Source organism: Malus sylvestris, chromosome 4 (assembly GCF_916048215.2).
Source record: "Malus sylvestris chromosome 4, drMalSylv7.2, whole genome shotgun sequence".
Taxonomy (NCBI): domain Eukaryota; kingdom Viridiplantae; phylum Streptophyta; class Magnoliopsida; order Rosales; family Rosaceae; genus Malus; species Malus sylvestris.
The window spans coordinates 22,102,890-22,120,302 of record NC_062263.1 but is presented as its reverse complement, the minus strand read 5'-3'; the positions used below and the strand labels follow the sequence as shown (position 1 = coordinate 22,120,302).

Sequence of the window (17,413 nt, the reverse complement as noted above, 5' to 3'; positions counted from 1 at the left end):
TTTCTCTTTGTTCTTCTGGAACGGTCTTTTCTCATCATTCTTCTGGAATGATATTTTCTTATCGTTCTTCTGGAACGATGTTATTTTCTCTCCCTACCGGCGGGAAAATTGTCTTATCAAAATGATAGTCCACAAACCACGCGGTAAACATATCCCCAGTCAAGGGTTTCAAATATTGAATGATAGATAGTGTTCAACATCAATGCCCAATCGGTGATGATACCTCATTTCAATACGTTGTGGCAGTGCAATAGGCATATAGATAACACAACCAAAAACTCGTAAATGTATAATATTTGGCTGGTTCCCAAACACAAGTTGTACTGAGAAGTATTGATGGTTGGTAACATGTCTCAACCGAATTAATAATGCATCATGTAAAGTAGCATGTACCCATGTAAAAACTGGCAGTTTTGTTTTCATGAGTAGAGCGCGGGTAATCAATTTTATCCGCTTAATAAAGGCTTCTACTAAACCATTTTGAGTATGAACATAAGGAACTTCTGGTCCTTATTTAATAGTTTGTAGACTGAGACTCTTATGGTCTTTATTACAAATAAGTTGAGGCACTGTGGCACTTAAAACTTATGGTGCTCATCAAGTAACTTCATGTCCTGATCTTTAGGATCAAAGGACTTCATGCCCGATCTTTTTGTATGATGGAACTTCGGGTCCAATCATTTTTATATGATGAGGATCAAGACTGCATGTTCTGATCTGTTCAAGGAACTTCGGGTCGTTGTTATACTCATCGTAACAAAAGAGAAGTACAATAAGTAAATTAAAGAAATAGGTGGTAATTCCAGCCATAATGAATAAATTGCATTTAAGTAAATAAAGCTTGTGACAAGGGTTTTAATTCAACACCATTCACATAAATCAAAACTTAAAGTAGTAGGCGGTAAAACCGTCCATGATAAATAAATTGCTTTAAAGTAAATAGAACTCGTGAAAGTGTTTTAAGCCAACACCATTCACATAAATAAATATATATATATTTTTCTTCTTTCTTTTCAGATGGTGCAACACCATCCAAAAGCCCTTATTTTTTTATTATTATTCTTATTCATTCACATGCTGCATCGTTCCAAAAACTTTGGCCCCATTATTATTTTTCATTTAAATGTTGCAAATGTATCATTCTGCCTTTTCCATTTTTTTATTTCTTGCTTTTTTCAAATGATGTTGTGCATTATTGCTTTTTTCAGATGGTGCCATGCATATTCCATAAACTCCCCCCTTTTTCTTTCTTTATCTGTATCTATCAGTCTCGAAACCCAGGACTAGCTGGGTTGTTATGGAGGTCACACAAAACCAATTCAATCTAAAAAGGCTACCAAAGACTAGCGTTGTTCTTGCATGGCCCAGAGAACATGACATCGCAAAGCAAGAACCTCCCTGCAGAGACATATATGACAGTGGGGTTGACGGAGGCACAAGAGAGGGAGGCTTAAGTGGAGTCAGTCTTGCCATCACCATCTTAGACAACCGAGTATTCATGGGAGTTCTCGAGATCCGTAAAAAACGACGCGATCTAGGTTTCCAAGTCTAATGAGATTCTTCTGGATCTCTGGAAACCAGTTGTCAAGTATGAGTTTTCTCCTCTCGTGACGACTTCAGGTCGTTGTAAATTTCAATTCTCACCGGAATTCGGTGGGGCGCTACAGGCGTGGTGGGAGAGATAGAAAATGGACATACCTTTTATTCTGTGAGATTTTGGCTAGCAGAGATGAGAGGTAGGTAATGCTTCATCGGATTTATAGCGTTATGTTTTCCACTGACATGAGAGATTCTCGTACTAATAATGTGTTGTAAAATTGATAGTGTGTGCAGTGGAATAAATAAAACAAGACACGAAATTTACGAGGTTCCTCTACAGTCAGTATGACTAGAGTACGTCCTCGGGGTAGCAGTGGTGCTTTCATTATAATTTAGAATAATAGGAGTATAAAAATAATTTTCTCTATTATCTCCTCTCATTTTCCTCTCTTTTCTCTCTTCCTCTTCCGTGAACTTCTCCCTTTGATGTTGGGTGGGGTTTGTATTTATATAGAAAATTTGTGTGGTGCTTTCATCATTTAATTCTTTGAGTGGACATCCACTGTTCTACAACAATTACCATAATTTTAAGAAATTTGGTTAACAAGGAGTCTTGTTAATGCTTAAAACTGAAAGATCATCAAAGAACAATATGGTCCACTTGTAATGGGTTTGAGATTATGAAATCCGAACACATTTTCCTATTTAATTATTAAGAAAAAATTTCATTATTTCTTATATAACAAAGTATTCGTTAATTTCTTTGAACTCAATTAGGTGTCTTAAACATTTCCGATTTGGTTAATATTTTACAAGGATGATCAATGAGGTGCAACTTGAAAAATAGACAGTTCGAATCGTTAAAGTTTGATGGGGTGCGGATCCCATAACTAATCCCTATTTTATAAAAAAATAAAAAATGGAATCCCTTCCCTTAAAGGCTTTATATCTTCCCTTAAGAGCAACTCCACCGTGGGAAACCCCCCCAGGCTATTCACTATTTAATCCACTCAGTGAACAGTAATTGCCCTTAATGAACAGTAACTGCCCTTAATGAACAGTAACTGCCTTTTGCATCTCCACCGTTGCACCCGAATAGCCCTGGCAATAGGCAATAAAATTTTTATTCTTTTATTTTTTTTAAATAATACAAAATAATTTTATTTGTAATTTCGAATAAGATTTTTAATCGTTCTCGTTGCGCTACGTGTCATTATGTGAAAAGACAATTACTGGTGATGGATTTCGATAAGATTGTTATCCAATGTCATCATGCCACGTGTCGTTACCTTTTTAGAATCTTTGAGGATAGATTTCGATCAGATTTTAAATCGTTCTCGTTGCGCCATGTGTCATTATCCGAAAAGATAATTATTGGTGATGGATTTCGATAAGATTTTTATCTAATGCCGTCGTGCCCGTAAACGAATTATGAGTAACTTCAACCCAGCTACTACACAACGCAACATCTTCAAGAAGCGTCCAATTCGTACCTGCATCAGTAGTCATTTTGTTGGAAAAAATTGGATTGAAACTTTGAGAGAAAGATAGGAATGTGGTTGAAAGTAGTTGAGAAAATATGAAATTGTGGTGAAAGGTAGAAGATAATGATGAGGTATTTATATAAAAGTAAAATCATTTTTTTTTTAATTTTTCAAAATTTTTTCTAGATTTTTATTAATTATATATATATATTTTTTAATTCAACTAATTAATCTCTGCCGTTAGATTAAAAAAATTTGAATTTTAACACTCCAGATTGTGCCACGTGGCACAACAGTAACATTTCACAATTTTAAATTGTTTTTTTAATTATAAAGACAAATAATGTGGACAGTTGATCTCAGATCCAATGACTGATATTAAATAATGTTTTTTTTATTTTTTTTACCGTTGGAAATCCAACGGTCCTAAAATTGTTGCCGTTAAAATCCAACGGACGAGGGGAAGCCACGTGGCTTCCCAATGGTAACATTTCTCAGTGGGCCGTGGGCCCCTCCTTTTTGAAATCTTGTCGGACGATGCATGCATACGTGCACTTGAAGGCCACGCACCTGACAGAAAAAAATAAAAAATGTGGCTAACGTTTGGGCGACGTCAGCTTTACGTCAAGAAGCTTTCGGGGCTCTCGGGCTGGCAATTCGTGTCAGGCCTCTCCCTTGGGCTGGCACACGCTGGAGCAAGTAGGCGGGGCTACTGCCCTTTGTTTTGGGGCCTGTCCCTTATGCTACTCCACACGGTGGAGTTGCTTTAAAGGCTATATATATAATATGGATTACCACTCTCTAACAAAGTGGTTTAATTTCACTCTTCAAGGTCTGATCACTTGTGAGGCATTTATATATAGGCCTTAGTGAACTCTAAAAGTCTTGAGCTCTTAATGTTACCATTGTCCACTCATTAAATGGATTTAAGAAATTCAACTGCCCACATTTGAAAATAACAAAGTGTGCTTGAGCGTGGGTCCCAACCGACACCTTTTGGTTGCTCACTCTTCCCATTTGTGCGTATAGGTCACGAGTTTGACCCAAAAAAAATTACAATGTGGCTAATGTCAAATCGCCTCAAGCCATTTTCACCTAATTGCTCAATTCATTTGAGTTGGGCCCACCCCATAGGTATGGCAATTGGCTTGGGCTGTGATAGGAGCATATTTATGCGACTTTGTTAGCTTGTTTCTTTGCATTTAGTGAGTTAGTTTCTGTTTATTATAGTGATTTAAGCTATTTTCATGTGTTTGTAGGTCCAAATGGCAAAAGTGGCAAGAAAAGGCAATTTGGAGCATTTTAGAGCAATTTTGGACTTGGAATGGATAACATTCGTATGGAGCAAAATGGATGGACATTTTTGAAGTTTAAAGAGGCTAAAAATGTGCTACAAATCTAGAAGAATTAAATCAAGACTTGAAAGATAAGGAAGCAGCTAAAAGGAAGGAACATTATCCAAAACCTTATCCAACATTATCCAAACTAACTTTATCTTATCCTATCATATCCTAATCTTATCCTACCTTATTTCCAGCTACAAGGGGGATTCATTTTCATATTAAACCACTTGTTTTCTCGTTCTAGAAGATTTGTGCCGAACTACCCTATCCCTTTCCCCCTAGGAATCTGCCATGCAAATCCTTATGTTCTACAACCTTTGTGTCGTGCCCTAGCCCTATATAAACACCAATGCCGCACCATTCAGAGCACCACACACACAAGAGCCTAAAATCAGAAAAACATACTTGTGCCATAGCTTTGCAAGGAAGGAGAAGAAGAAGCTTGGAGCCGTGCCTGCCATTCAAGACCTTTGGATTGTTGGAATGTTTCTAGGTGTATTCTATGTTTTGTTTTCAATGTTTAATTTCAATTGTCTTTGTTTAATTGCAAACATGTGGAACTAAATTCGTTTTAGCTAGAGAAGAATTCAAAGCCATGAACATATGTGTGATATGAATTGATTACGTCCAGTTGTTACTTTCATAAATCGTGAATGCAATTTACTTATCTGTTTGATTGATAACTTATTCTTAGGTGTTGATTGAGGATGCATACTTAGTTTGCATGCAGGGATTTGATGCTAAAATATAAGGGAATTTCACCTAATAGTTATGAACTTATATTTAGAAGTAGTGGAGGTTGCTAGTCAAGATCGCGTTAAGTAAATTCTTGGCAGGAGTATCATGCATTTCATAGTTATAAATGTCTTGTCAATGCTTATGATTTTCATATAACTTAATGATCTTTGATATGTATCTCTATTATGCAGTTCATGTAGGGAACTTGATAAGGATAATTTGGTTGCGTCATTGAGTCCAATTCAATGAATTTAGAAAAATCTGATGGTTAATTTGTGCAGTTCATGGTTAACTTGGGGCATTGTCATTCATGGTTTATGGGAAGAATAACTGGAAATCGATTTGTATGCATATGTGTCATGTGTGGAGAAGGACCCTCTAGCTAGCCTTTCACCCCCTTATTTCACCCAATTTCGTACCCTTTAGTTTGTTTCTGCAAGTTTGTTTGTTTGTTTAAATCTTAAATTCGTCAAAACAACCCCCCATTTAGTATTATGAGTCTTTTTAGTTTAATTTTCGTCCAAACTTCCATTTAGTTTGTGTTTTGAGTCAATTTAACTTAGTTTGTGTGTTTTGAGTCATTTTAGCTTATTTTGAGTAGCTTAAGTTTAGTTTTTTGTTTTTAGTCTAGTTTAGCGATTTAGAAAAAGAAAAAAAACTAGCCATATTATGCAATGTTATGCATTTTAATATTTTATATAACTATGTATTATTGGGCTCGACTTGCTATATCAAAGTGTTGCAAGAAAGTTTTATATCAAAGTCAATCATACATTGACATGCATTTTAATTTTTTCTAACATAGTTGTGCGTTACTAATTAAGAAACTAGGAAACGTCAAATAACATTTCGTTGAAGGAAAGTTATTTTCCTATTTATGTTACAAGTTTAGATTCAATGCCAAATTGTGTAATAATTAATAAATTAGGGGGGGGTGTTTGTTTGACATCGTTAGCATTCACGGGACAGGATTGGACTAACAGTCCATATAGTCTTGTGTTTGGCGTACCAAGGGACTAACTTAAATAACACAAGATCGGACTCGCCTTGACTCCAGACTTTGCTAAGCGTCGCTAGCTAGTCCCGACTGAAACCTTGGTATTAGCTAGGACTATGTCATTGCCTCTTGTCTTCCCAAAACCCCTCTACCCACCACCACAAGCTTGCATCGCGAGGGAGTGCAGAACCACCCAGAATCTGATTACGACCCAGAACCTCCTAAAATCTTAGAATCAGAACCACCTAAATGGGAAAACTCACCATGACTATCAACGGAATTGGGAGAAAGAGGGATTTGGCCAGATGGATTTAGATGAGAAAACAAGGGAAAGAAAAAGAGGTTGTCGGACGGCAAAACTCGCCATGGTTGCTGACGAAATTGGGAGGAGCAATCATTGGGGTTTTTGGTGGGAATTGAAAATTTGGGGAAAAAAATTAGGATTTGAGAATTGAAAGTAAGGCATGTCTCCATTTTGTGATTTTCAATCATGCACTTTTTTTTTTTTTTTGGAAGCAAGATATATCAATATCCGGGCAAAGATGCCAAAGGTTACAGGAAGGCCCACACAAAGGCAAACAGCCAACAGCACAGACTAGAAAAAGTAGTATAAGGAGGTTACAAGAAATCCGGACGCCGCACCAAGTGCTAAAGCGTCCCTCCTCACACTACCACAAAAAGCTAATGAGGACAAGGAAGACCATCGTTACACAACACATGAACAAGGGAAGATGAGGGTCTGTTGACCCAAATAAGATCACATACTTCCTTACAACGCCGCGAAGCCAAAAGATCTGCTGCCGAATTGGCCGATCTTGGAACCCAAGACCAGCGGCACTCTTGAAAGGTCCCCCCAAATTACTGCATTTCGCAATAAAAGGAAAGGCTTCCCAACTGGCATTCCTCGCTGAATTCTTTAAGCAGGAAATAGAATCAGAAGAATCAGACTCAACCACAATTAAACGCCACCTTTTACTGATCCCCAAGTTGCATCCGTGCATAATGGCCATTGCTTCCACCATTGCCACGCTTGTGGCTTTCACTTTATACCTGCAAGCCACCAAGAACTTTCCATCCGCATCCCTAGCCACAACTCCCGTAAAGCCCGTCCCGTCCGATGCAACCCAACTGCGATCAACGTTCACCTTTACGAATCCAGAACTCGGAGAAGACCAACTGACCACTCCACCAGAAACCTGCGGACAGACCACAAGGGGACGGGGCAAGTTTGTTTTTGCTTCCCTGAAGGCAGAAACCGAAAAACTGATAGCAACTATAACTTGAGGAGGGTAGATGTGTTGTTTGTTGAACTGAAAGTTACACCTTGCCTTCCAAATATGCCAGCATGTAAATGCAATATAAGAAAACAAGTGATTCCTTGCCTCCTTCGCACCATTCGCTAAATTAAACATTTAAAGCAGCCAACAGGCCTAAGTTGTTATCTCAGTTTGGTTTATCCGTAAATTCAAAGAACCCCCAAACCAAACCACTTCCACCCACGGGCATTCAAGGAATAGGTGAGTGATGGTCTCAATCCTCATTTGGCAGATGGGGCATAGAGAAGTTGTGGAGGAGCAGCGTTGATATAAATTAGCCATAGTTGCAATCGCCGCGTGCAGGGTTTTCCACATGAAACATCGAATTTTTGGGGGAGCCTCCAGCTGCTAGATACACTTCCACTAACTAACTTGAGGGAACACAGATGGAGAAACAGAGGGGGGAGAAATGAAAAGAAAAGAAAAAATAAAGAAAAAGAAAAACAGACGAAGAAACAGATAGAGTCCTAGAAAAAAAAAATAATAAGAAAAAGAAAAACAATAGAGAGTTCCATAAAATAGAAAGAAAAATAATTGAAAAAAAAAGATTTTTTTTTGTCTTTTTTAGTCCAACACTTTACCAAACACTTCACTAAGTCAATTCAACTTAGTCCCTAAACCTAGTCTAGTCCGAGATAATCTGGTGTAACAAACGCATCCTAAATACCTTCAAATAATTTAATTTTACGAACAAACATTTTTTTTCTCACATGAAATACATTTGAACAAGAATTGGGCACCAATTCATGCCACATCAACCTTTTAACGCACTCGTTAAGTTTTATTGGACTGGACTGGACTATCTATTAATGTAGTCCAATGTTTGATGAGTAACTGGACTAAATTTAAGTGGGATTAAAGGAGACTCGTGTAGACTAATCCCCTCACTAAAGGGTCTTAGTGAGACCCTCCAATAACCATGGTATTAGCAAGGCCTTCGTTTTGCTTCGTCTGCTCATACCACCAGATCACCGCCACTCTCTCCCTTTTCTCTTCTCCCCGAACCCAGAATCATGAACGACCTCAGATTCAAACCTCAATCGGAGGACCCACGAGTTCTATTTCGAATCAGAGGACCCACGAACTCTGTTGTCGTTTGACCCTCTTTCTTCGTCCTTTGATTCACATCCGAGGAATCAATTTGAGGGTGGGGTGGCTCACGGGGTTGGGTCTGTGCAGAGGATTGCATCTGTAAAGACTAAAGAGGGAGAGGGAAATGGTGTTAGATATTTTTTATTTTGGCACCAGTTTCAGTGACCCAATCAGCAAATGAGTCCTCCATTGAATCCTTCACCAAAAGCTAGTAAAGTTCAAGTTTATTCAATTTGAGATTATTATCTGATTTGGGTTTTTCACAAAAAGGTGGTTTGAGGATGGGGCGTTTCCAATTTTATCAGCGAGGATGAGCAAGGAGATATGCAGGTTTTGAGAAGTGGATTTGATGGCCAAGTTGATTTTTTTCTTAGAGCAATTCTGGACTGCGAAGAAGAGAAAGCAAATAAAAAAGGAAAGGAAAGGCAGAGAGACAACGAAGAGAGAGTCAAATAAAAAAAATTGTAGGTTAATAAAAACAAATATTAATAAGATGAAATGAAAAATGACAAAAAAATCTCAAATATAATTTAAACCGTGATTTAGTTCGACGCTGCATCAAACGCATCATTATCCTTATACTACTTAGTCTAGGCCAAACCAATCTAGCTTATTCCCTAAGTTAATTCAATTCGAAATAGTTTGGTGCAACAAATTAGGACTAATTTGAGTTTCAAGAAGTGTTGTTTAAATAATCCTTTTAAAATTGTACTAGTAGAGAGCACACATTTTGTGTGTGAGAAAAAAATATGTTAGGATTATATTTAGGTGAAGTTTTGAAGAAAAAAAAATTTGGTTGCGTGAAATTACATTTTTAACCCATATTTCTTATTCATGTTCTGTTTTAATTAGAGAATTCAACTGGTGATTTTATATAATTTTGGTTGACAATAAGTCTTTATTAATTAGTAGAGATAATAGTATAGATGTGTATTCCAAATTTTATTTTAATTCTTAAGACCATGCTAAAAGCCAAATTACCCCCCAAATTACCCCCCCCAAACACTCTCCAACCCATGCTAAAATTTTAGGCTAAATGCCAAATGCTATTTCTGGGCCAAATACCCCCCAGCTTTCCCCCCGGGCTAAATGCGAAATGTTTATCGGAATTTAAATTTTTTTAGATTAAAATGTTCATAAAATTAATTTACAATAATCTACATATTTATTTTTAAAAAAAAAATTGATTTAAGAAAAAAATTTAGGCTAATTTCATTCTTTAATAATTCCGGGCTAAAATTTTAGGGTAGAAGGGTTGGAGCAGAAAAGATGTTTCTGGGCTAAAAACTAAATTTTCCGGGCTAAAAAATTTGGCTTTTAGCCCAAGGGTTGGAGATGGTCTAAGGAAACTCTGTTCCCAAATTATAAAAGGGAACTTTAACGAAAAACTTTCGATACTGTTTATTTTAATGAAAAACCATATTTTTATACTAAAAAGTCAATACCGGTACCTTTCATTTTAGCATTTATTTTATCATTTTTGTTAAAACTCAAAATTTTCAAATTATTTTGATTAGTTTTTCATTATAAAAACTGAGCCAAAGTTATTGGCACCCAGCTAGTTTTTGAAATTTGAATTTCAAATTTCAAACCGAGGTCCTCCAAATCAAATCTGAACCGTCCATTTCCAATTCCCACAACTCATTTCCAACCCATTCAAACAAAATCTCCCGCTTCTCCATTCAAATCCAACCGTTGAGACCGAAAAAGCGTACTTTTCTTATAAAATCATCTCTCTCCGTCCCCACCCCTCTGTCTCATCCATCTCTCTCTGCGATTCTCACTGAGAGACCCACAAACCCTAACCCTAACCCCCTTTCTGATTGTTCACCCCCTTTTCAACCAAAAATGCGTGAGATCCTTCACATCCAGGGAGGCCAGTGCGGCAACCAGATTGGCGCCAAGTTCTGGGAGGTGGTCTGCGCCGAGCACGGCATCGACGGCACCGGTAGGTACGAGGGAGACTCGGAGCTCCAGCTTGAGAGGATCAATGTCTACTACAACGAAGCCAGTTGCGGGAGGTACGTGCCGAGGGCTGTGCTCATGGACCTCGAGCCTGGGACCATGGACAGCGTCCGATCTGGACCCTACGGTCAGATTTTCAGGCCTGACAACTTCGTTTTTGGCCAGTCTGGTGCCGGGAACAACTGGGCTAAGGGTCACTATACCGAAGGCGCTGAGTTGATCGATTCGGTTCTTGATGTGGTTCGCAAGGAGGCCGAGAATTGTGATTGCCTGCAAGGTATTTGATTAATTCCTTCTTTTATTTATTTATTTATTTAGTTTTGTTTAACGTGTTCATGTAGAATTATGATAACCTGCAAGATGTTTGATGATTTTCCTGATGCCCTGATATTATATCTTTTGGTCTATAAGATGTGTTCATGTATAACAGTGATTGCCTGCAAGGAGGTTGATAAATTTCCTGAGTGATCTGTTTTCATTTTGTTAGTATTGTTTTATGTGTCTATAGAGAATTGTGATTGCCTGCAAGGCGTTTGATAATTTCCTGTGTGACTTGATATCATTTCGTTTGTTTTGTTTTTATGTGTCCATGGAGTGTTGGGATTGCCTTGAAGGTGTTTGATAAATTTCCTCAGTGAATTATTCTTTCATTTGTGTTAATTTTTAATGCCTGCAAATGTATTTGATAAATTTTGTCCGGGGCTTGCTTTTATTCCTCATTTGTTTTGTTTATAGGTCCATTCAATTTGGGTTTGTTTTGTTTTGGATTGCAGGGTTTCAGGTGTGTCATTCTCTGGGAGGAGGTACTGGGTCTGGCATGGGTACTCTGTTGATTTCAAAGATCAGAGAGGAATACCCAGATCGGATGATGCTCACTTTCTCGGTTTTTCCCTCCCCAAAGGTGTCGGACACCGTAGTTGAGCCTTACAATGCGACCTTGTCTGTGCACCAGCTTGTTGAAAATGCAGATGAGTGTATGGTTCTTGATAATGAAGCTCTGTATGACATTTGCTTCCGCACACTCAAGCTCAGCACCCCGAGCTGTAAGTTTTCCCTCAGTTGATTGTACTCGATACTTTGATTTTATTTGTTTTCGGATGCAGTAGACTGATTGTAATGTTTATGCAGTTGGAGATTTGAACCATTTGATTTCTGCAACTATGTCTGGTGTCACATGCTGTTTGAGGTTCCCTGGTCAGTTGAACTCTGACCTCCGAAAGCTTGCTGTCAATCTCATCCCCTTCCCTCGTCTCCACTTCTTCATGGTGGGTTTTGCTCCTCTGACCTCACGCGGTTCACAGCAGTACAGAGCTCTCACTGTGCCTGAGCTCACACAGCAAATGTGGGATGCGAAGAACATGATGTGTGCAGCTGACCCTCGCCATGGTCGGTATTTGACTGCCTCAGCCATGTTCAGGGGTAAAATGAGCACAAAGGAAGTTGATGAGCAGATGATCAATGTCCAGAACAAGAACTCTTCTTACTTTGTGGAATGGATTCCCAACAATGTCAAGTCTACTGTATGTGACATCCCTCCCACTGGCTTGAAAATGGCGTCCACCTTCATTGGAAACTCAACCTCAATTCAGGAGATGTTCCGCCGTGTGAGCGAGCAGTTCACTGCTATGTTCAGGAGGAAGGCTTTCTTGCATTGGTACACTGGTGAAGGCATGGACGAGATGGAGTTCACAGAAGCTGAAAGCAACATGAATGATCTGGTTTCAGAGTATCAGCAGTACCAGGATGCCACAGCCGAGGAGGATGAGTACTATGAGGACGAAGAGGAGGAAGCTCAGGAGGAGATGTAACATGGTTTGAAATGCTGCAACTCCCAGTTGCTGGAGTATGACAAAGTGATAGGCTGTTCGTTGCAGTTGTAGGTTTTAATATCGTTAAAAACCAAACTGGTTGTCTCAGTTTAATTTCTTTTTGTTACATGTACTTGAGTAAGCTGAGATTTTCTATGTGGTGATATTACCCTTTTAAAGTAGAAGCGTAATTTCTTGTATGAATCTAAGATAAAATTTAGATTGCTGTCGATAAATATTCTTATTCCGTCTGGATTGAGATTTTCTATATGGAGTCAATGCCATCTTTCGAAAATAATATGTCTAGATCGCTGGGGAGGCTTTGCTGAGTATACAAACAACTCTATCTCGTCACGTGAGGAGAGCAAAAGATTCTGCATTTCTTGTTCATGTGATACGTATGATTTATGGGCTCAAGACCTAAATCGAGGATTAAGTATGCCATTGTTTATAAATCAAACCTTTAATTTGGATCTCATTTGGAACAAATTGTCAATGTGTGTGCCACCTTACAAATTAAATGAATCGTTGATTTATCTGATAAGTTGGATAACTAAACAATATTTGAATCATTTTTTGTGGAGTATCTACAAATGAAGATGAAAAAATTGAACGGCTCCTATTTTGAAGGTTACAGGGTAAAAATACGTCATTCGTAAATGGTGGAGTATTTGCATTCCCCTCATGGAGGGATGCAAGTACTAACGGCGATGCTAAATGTAGAGGGTCGGCATTCAAAGAGAAAGATACCAGCCTTCGAAAGAGCCTTCAAAAGTGCAATCCCAGTGCTCCAACATTGGACAAAATATGCAACAAAACTTACTAAATTTTGACAATTGACTGCAACACTTAACTACAACTAGTACAAGTAAAGGGCAACCTGAAAATACTAGGTAAGAAAACAAGATTGATTTACAACACAACAAACAACATCCTTCAACATTCAAGCATCTACTGCTGTCCATCTTCCATGGTTTTATTATCTGCAACTGCTCTCATTTTCTCGTACTCAAACTCTTTCTGCTTCTCAGCATACTCCGCCGGCACCACCGGACGCCTGTTACCAAACACGGTCCACAGATACAGTCCGACAAATGACGCCAATGCTCCACAAGCAACACCGAAAACCATTGCACCGAAAGCCTTTTTTGTACAATCCCTTTTATTTTCCTCCGCCTTCGAGTTCTTAGCAATGGCCTTGGGATCTACCGGCTGTGAGTGCGTCCAGTGAGGCACATGCCTTTGCACAAAGCTCCAAGAGTATACAGAACACGTCTGAGACGAATTCCTACTCATTGCACTCAATCCCACAAGCACTTCCTTATCTCCCCACATTTCCGACAAATCAATCGGATACCACAGCAGAGGATCAACGGGCTTCGAACCACCGAATTTACTCAGCCTAACTTCCAATCGATTCGAACCCGCTTCGTAATCGATCCAAGCCTGCGTTTTATTCCCACTACTTGGATCCAAATTCTTAGCAGAAACATTGCTTACTTTAGCAGAAACAGAACTACCCACATCAATTCCAACATGAACATTTCCATCACTCAATGCGTCAAATTTGACAGCAGCAACTTTGAATTTACTTTTACCATTGCCCAGAGAAAGCCCAAAAGAGCTGTTACCAAATAGGCTAAGATTAAAACCCTTTGGAACCACTACAAACGCCAATCCATCCCCACCGCCGTTGGAAATAGAAAACGAGAAGTTCGTCGAAAAAGACACGGATTTCCGAGGCTTACCTTCATACAGCTCCATGGGTATCTTGTAAATAGCTCGGCCGGCGCTCGAGCTCACTGAACTGGTGAGCTGAACTGCGTATCCGCCATTGACGACCTCTGCATCTCCGTACAGAGCTATATCTGACCCAAAGTTTGACACTTTACCGAAATGGGTGAACGAAAAGGAGGAGTTGGAGGCGGCGGAGGTGGTTCTGAGGAAGAAAACGAGGAAAGCTACGGCTACGAAGTGGGTGGAGATGGAAGATGCGGCCATGGAGGAAGCGGGTTGGAGCTGAATCTGGGTGGGGATTGAGCAGTGGGGTTTCTAGGGCTCGGGGGAGATGCCCATTTGCAATTAAAGGTGAATTTCTTTGGTTTTTTTAGGGTTTGGAAGGGGAAGAAAGCAGAGGAGGAGGGTAAAGAATATGGAGGTTGCAGGTTGTGAAAATTTAATACGTTCACTCGTTTCTGCAAACTCTCTGACTCACTTTCTCTGAGTGGTTGCTGACTGACGGAATATAATAAAGGTTTTTTTGCACTTGTGTGCTTGTTCTTTTCTTCAATTTGCACTTCCACCTCTCTTTTTTTTGTGTATTTTCAGAATTAGCCATGATTTTTATACTTCTACAAGTCTATTGATGATGATAAACTTTATAAAATTACTTTTTCTTTTCCCCCCTTTTCCTTTTTAAGATTCTTGAGCATACGGAAATGAAATGGAAGTGTTTTTTCTTTTTGCTTGATTATCTGACAATATAAGCATCTTATAACATCATAAGGTAAATTTAGATTACTAATTAGGTTGAGTTTACACAAAAACAACAGCAAAATAAGTACTCGTTTATCTACATAAATATGGCAAAAGAACATTAGTGTATCATGAGGTACAATGACTTCAATTATACAAAAGTCCAACCATCAACTCCCTTGCTCCAAAAAGCAACAAGACTACAAGACTAGCTTAGTTAGTTAAGAACATTCATCCTACACTTAAGCTTTAGAGTTCGATTACTTTATCTCCCAACATCGCTTGTATAGAAAAGGTATAAAACTCTTCACCCACTCTATAAAAGAAATAGCAAGGTATATGTAGTTTTCTAGATGTAGCCAGTGAAAGACCTTCAATACAAGCGAAGTTCTCAAGTGTCATTAATTGTATACAACTAGGTAGGAGGGAAGCTTTGCTACCAATGGAAAGAAATACAATAGCTCCACTTCCATGGTAGCAACAAATGCAAATAAGCAAATTTTCAGATGTGTTTTGTAGAATATCTTAAAATTTAGAGATAGAGTTGTCAATTGAGGCCTCATAGAGAGTTTGACAAATAAAATTTTGTCATTCATTTGTTTTTATTTATAAATATTATTAGTACAGTGAATAGTCTCATTCAAGCTAATTTTCTATGCCAAACGAGATGTTAGTATTTTAAAAGAAAGGGATAGCTGTATTACAATTTTTAATATTTTTCTCCCACTACTTCCTCTCTCTTTTCAGTTTTGTCCATTTGGCTTTGGATAGGGGGACCATCCATAAACCGCAGCAAGTGTTTGATAAAAAGGAAAATTTGAAATAGATACAATTTTATAGGTCTATTTTTTAAATATGTCTAATTTTTAATAATTTTTTACTTTTGAAATAGGTCTAATTTTTAGTTATTTTGAACTCATATCAAAATACCCTGATAAAAATCAAAGAGTCGAGAGAGAGAGAGAGAGATAGGGTGGTGTGCATAGTGCTTACTTTAGCAAGCTCTTTTCAGTAAACAACTATTGTGCGCGTGCTTTTGTGTCGTCTACTATTCTTGGACTAAACAAAAACAGGATGGAGTTTCCTTCACTCACTTATTTAATTATATAATCTTTAATCAAATCTTAATCTAATCTAATCTAATCTAATCTAATCTGCATGTTATCTCACTGCCTCACTGTAAAAGCGAAACAAATTGTTTGTTAAACAACTTAAACCTTCTTTGTTTTGTTTCTTCTTTAATGACTTTTCCTTCTACCGTAAAAGCATACGTGTAAGTCATCGGTTGGGTGCAATCACCACGTGGATATGGACCATTGTCTTGACCTCTAAGTTTTCCAGCTCGAAAACCGAAATATTCTTCGATGCTAAAGTAAATCCATCACAGATTCGGAAGTTACATAATACGAGTGAGCGAAACGCTTGATATTGCATTGTTTAAATTATAATGCCAAGAATTATAATCCGTATTAGTTAATCAACACTACAGTAAGGATTTGACAGTTACCAAATTATCGTCATCCTGACGTTCCAGTTCATACATTGTTGTATGTTAGAAAGACTCAGTAGACCGTCTTATCAGTATCGTGTATTCATTATAGATTTAGAACCACATATAACAAGTATAAAAACAAGCATTAAAGTTAGACAAGGGGTCCAAATGAAGGAAAATACAAGCATTTAAAGTATGAGTACAGTTCACAGATTTCACTTTTATGAGTATTGAGATTCAACTTCTTTGGTCCCCCTTCCTTTGTCCCTTTCTCAACACACAACAAACCTCAAAACCCCCACCATAAACTAAGCAGTCTCCATGAATCCATCATCTGTATGCTTGGCCAAAATCAGTCTGCTATTTCCAAACACATGGAAGGTGCCGGGTTTTGAAGAATGCAAGCAAGAACGTTACAAAACTCGACTAAACGCAACATAATTTCTTGATCCAAACTAAGAATTGGATAAACAACTTATGAAAAACATTCAGAAAAACAAGATAATCAATACGAATGTGCACATCGGACGTGTATAATCATAAAACGCTCGAGTGCAAAAGATAACATGACTTTTTCTGTCCGGTAAGACACCACTTTTGATGTACGTTCTGGCAGATTCAATTGCTTGGTGCTTTAAAGTTTTTCACAGATAGAATATGCAAGGGAGCACCATCCGGGGCAGGCAGATTCAATTGCTTTCCCGCCCATTAAATAATTAGCAGCTCATTAAGATAATGACTAAGGAGGACCCCAAGATGATAAGAAACTTAGTTTTCTAAAGGAGAATGATAGTAAACAATAATTAAGCATGAAAGTAGAGTTAGTGGACTGATTCCGCAATATCTACACAGATTTGCTCATGAACTGAAGATTCTAATGCGACGAGGCTCCCTCGCTATCTTTGGTTGTACTATTGAGGATGGCAGTGCTTCCTTATCCTGACATTTGACACCCCTTGGCCCCTTATTCATTAGATGGAGCCCTAATAAAATTGGACCAGTTAGCCTTCCCCGCCATAGTCCAAGGCGGTCTTCGGGATTGGCATGCATCTAAAGCTAATAGTACAGATGTTATAGGTGGCTAACTGCCACATCTGGCACCTATACTTTCAACATCTAAATGTGGAGTTAGCATAGCTGCACTAAGCTACCGCGTGGGCAGAA

General features: G+C 38.4%; 2 protein-coding genes across 2 annotated transcripts; one reads left to right on the top strand and one right to left on the bottom strand.

Annotated features, from left to right (window-relative positions):
• The first annotated feature begins 10,239 nt into the window (after window positions 1–10,239).
• On the top strand, window positions 10,240–12,534 carry LOC126617883 (tubulin beta chain-like). The gene is made up of 3 exons (XM_050285975.1): window positions 10,240–10,751; window positions 11,248–11,517; window positions 11,603–12,534. The coding sequence occupies exons 1-3, from the start codon at window positions 10,358–10,360 to the stop codon at window positions 12,280–12,282; spliced, it is 1,344 nt and encodes a 447-aa protein (XP_050141932.1). The 5' UTR covers window positions 10,240–10,357; the 3' UTR covers window positions 12,283–12,534.
• Window positions 12,535–13,090: 556 nt separating this feature from the next.
• Window positions 13,091–14,518, bottom strand: LOC126617887 (L-type lectin-domain containing receptor kinase VIII.2-like). Its single transcript, XM_050285978.1, has one exon. It carries the CDS (start codon window positions 14,281–14,283, stop codon window positions 13,234–13,236), a length of 1,050 nt encoding a protein of 349 aa, XP_050141935.1. The 5' UTR covers window positions 14,284–14,518; the 3' UTR covers window positions 13,091–13,233.
• Window positions 14,519–17,413: the final 2,895 nt, after the last annotated feature.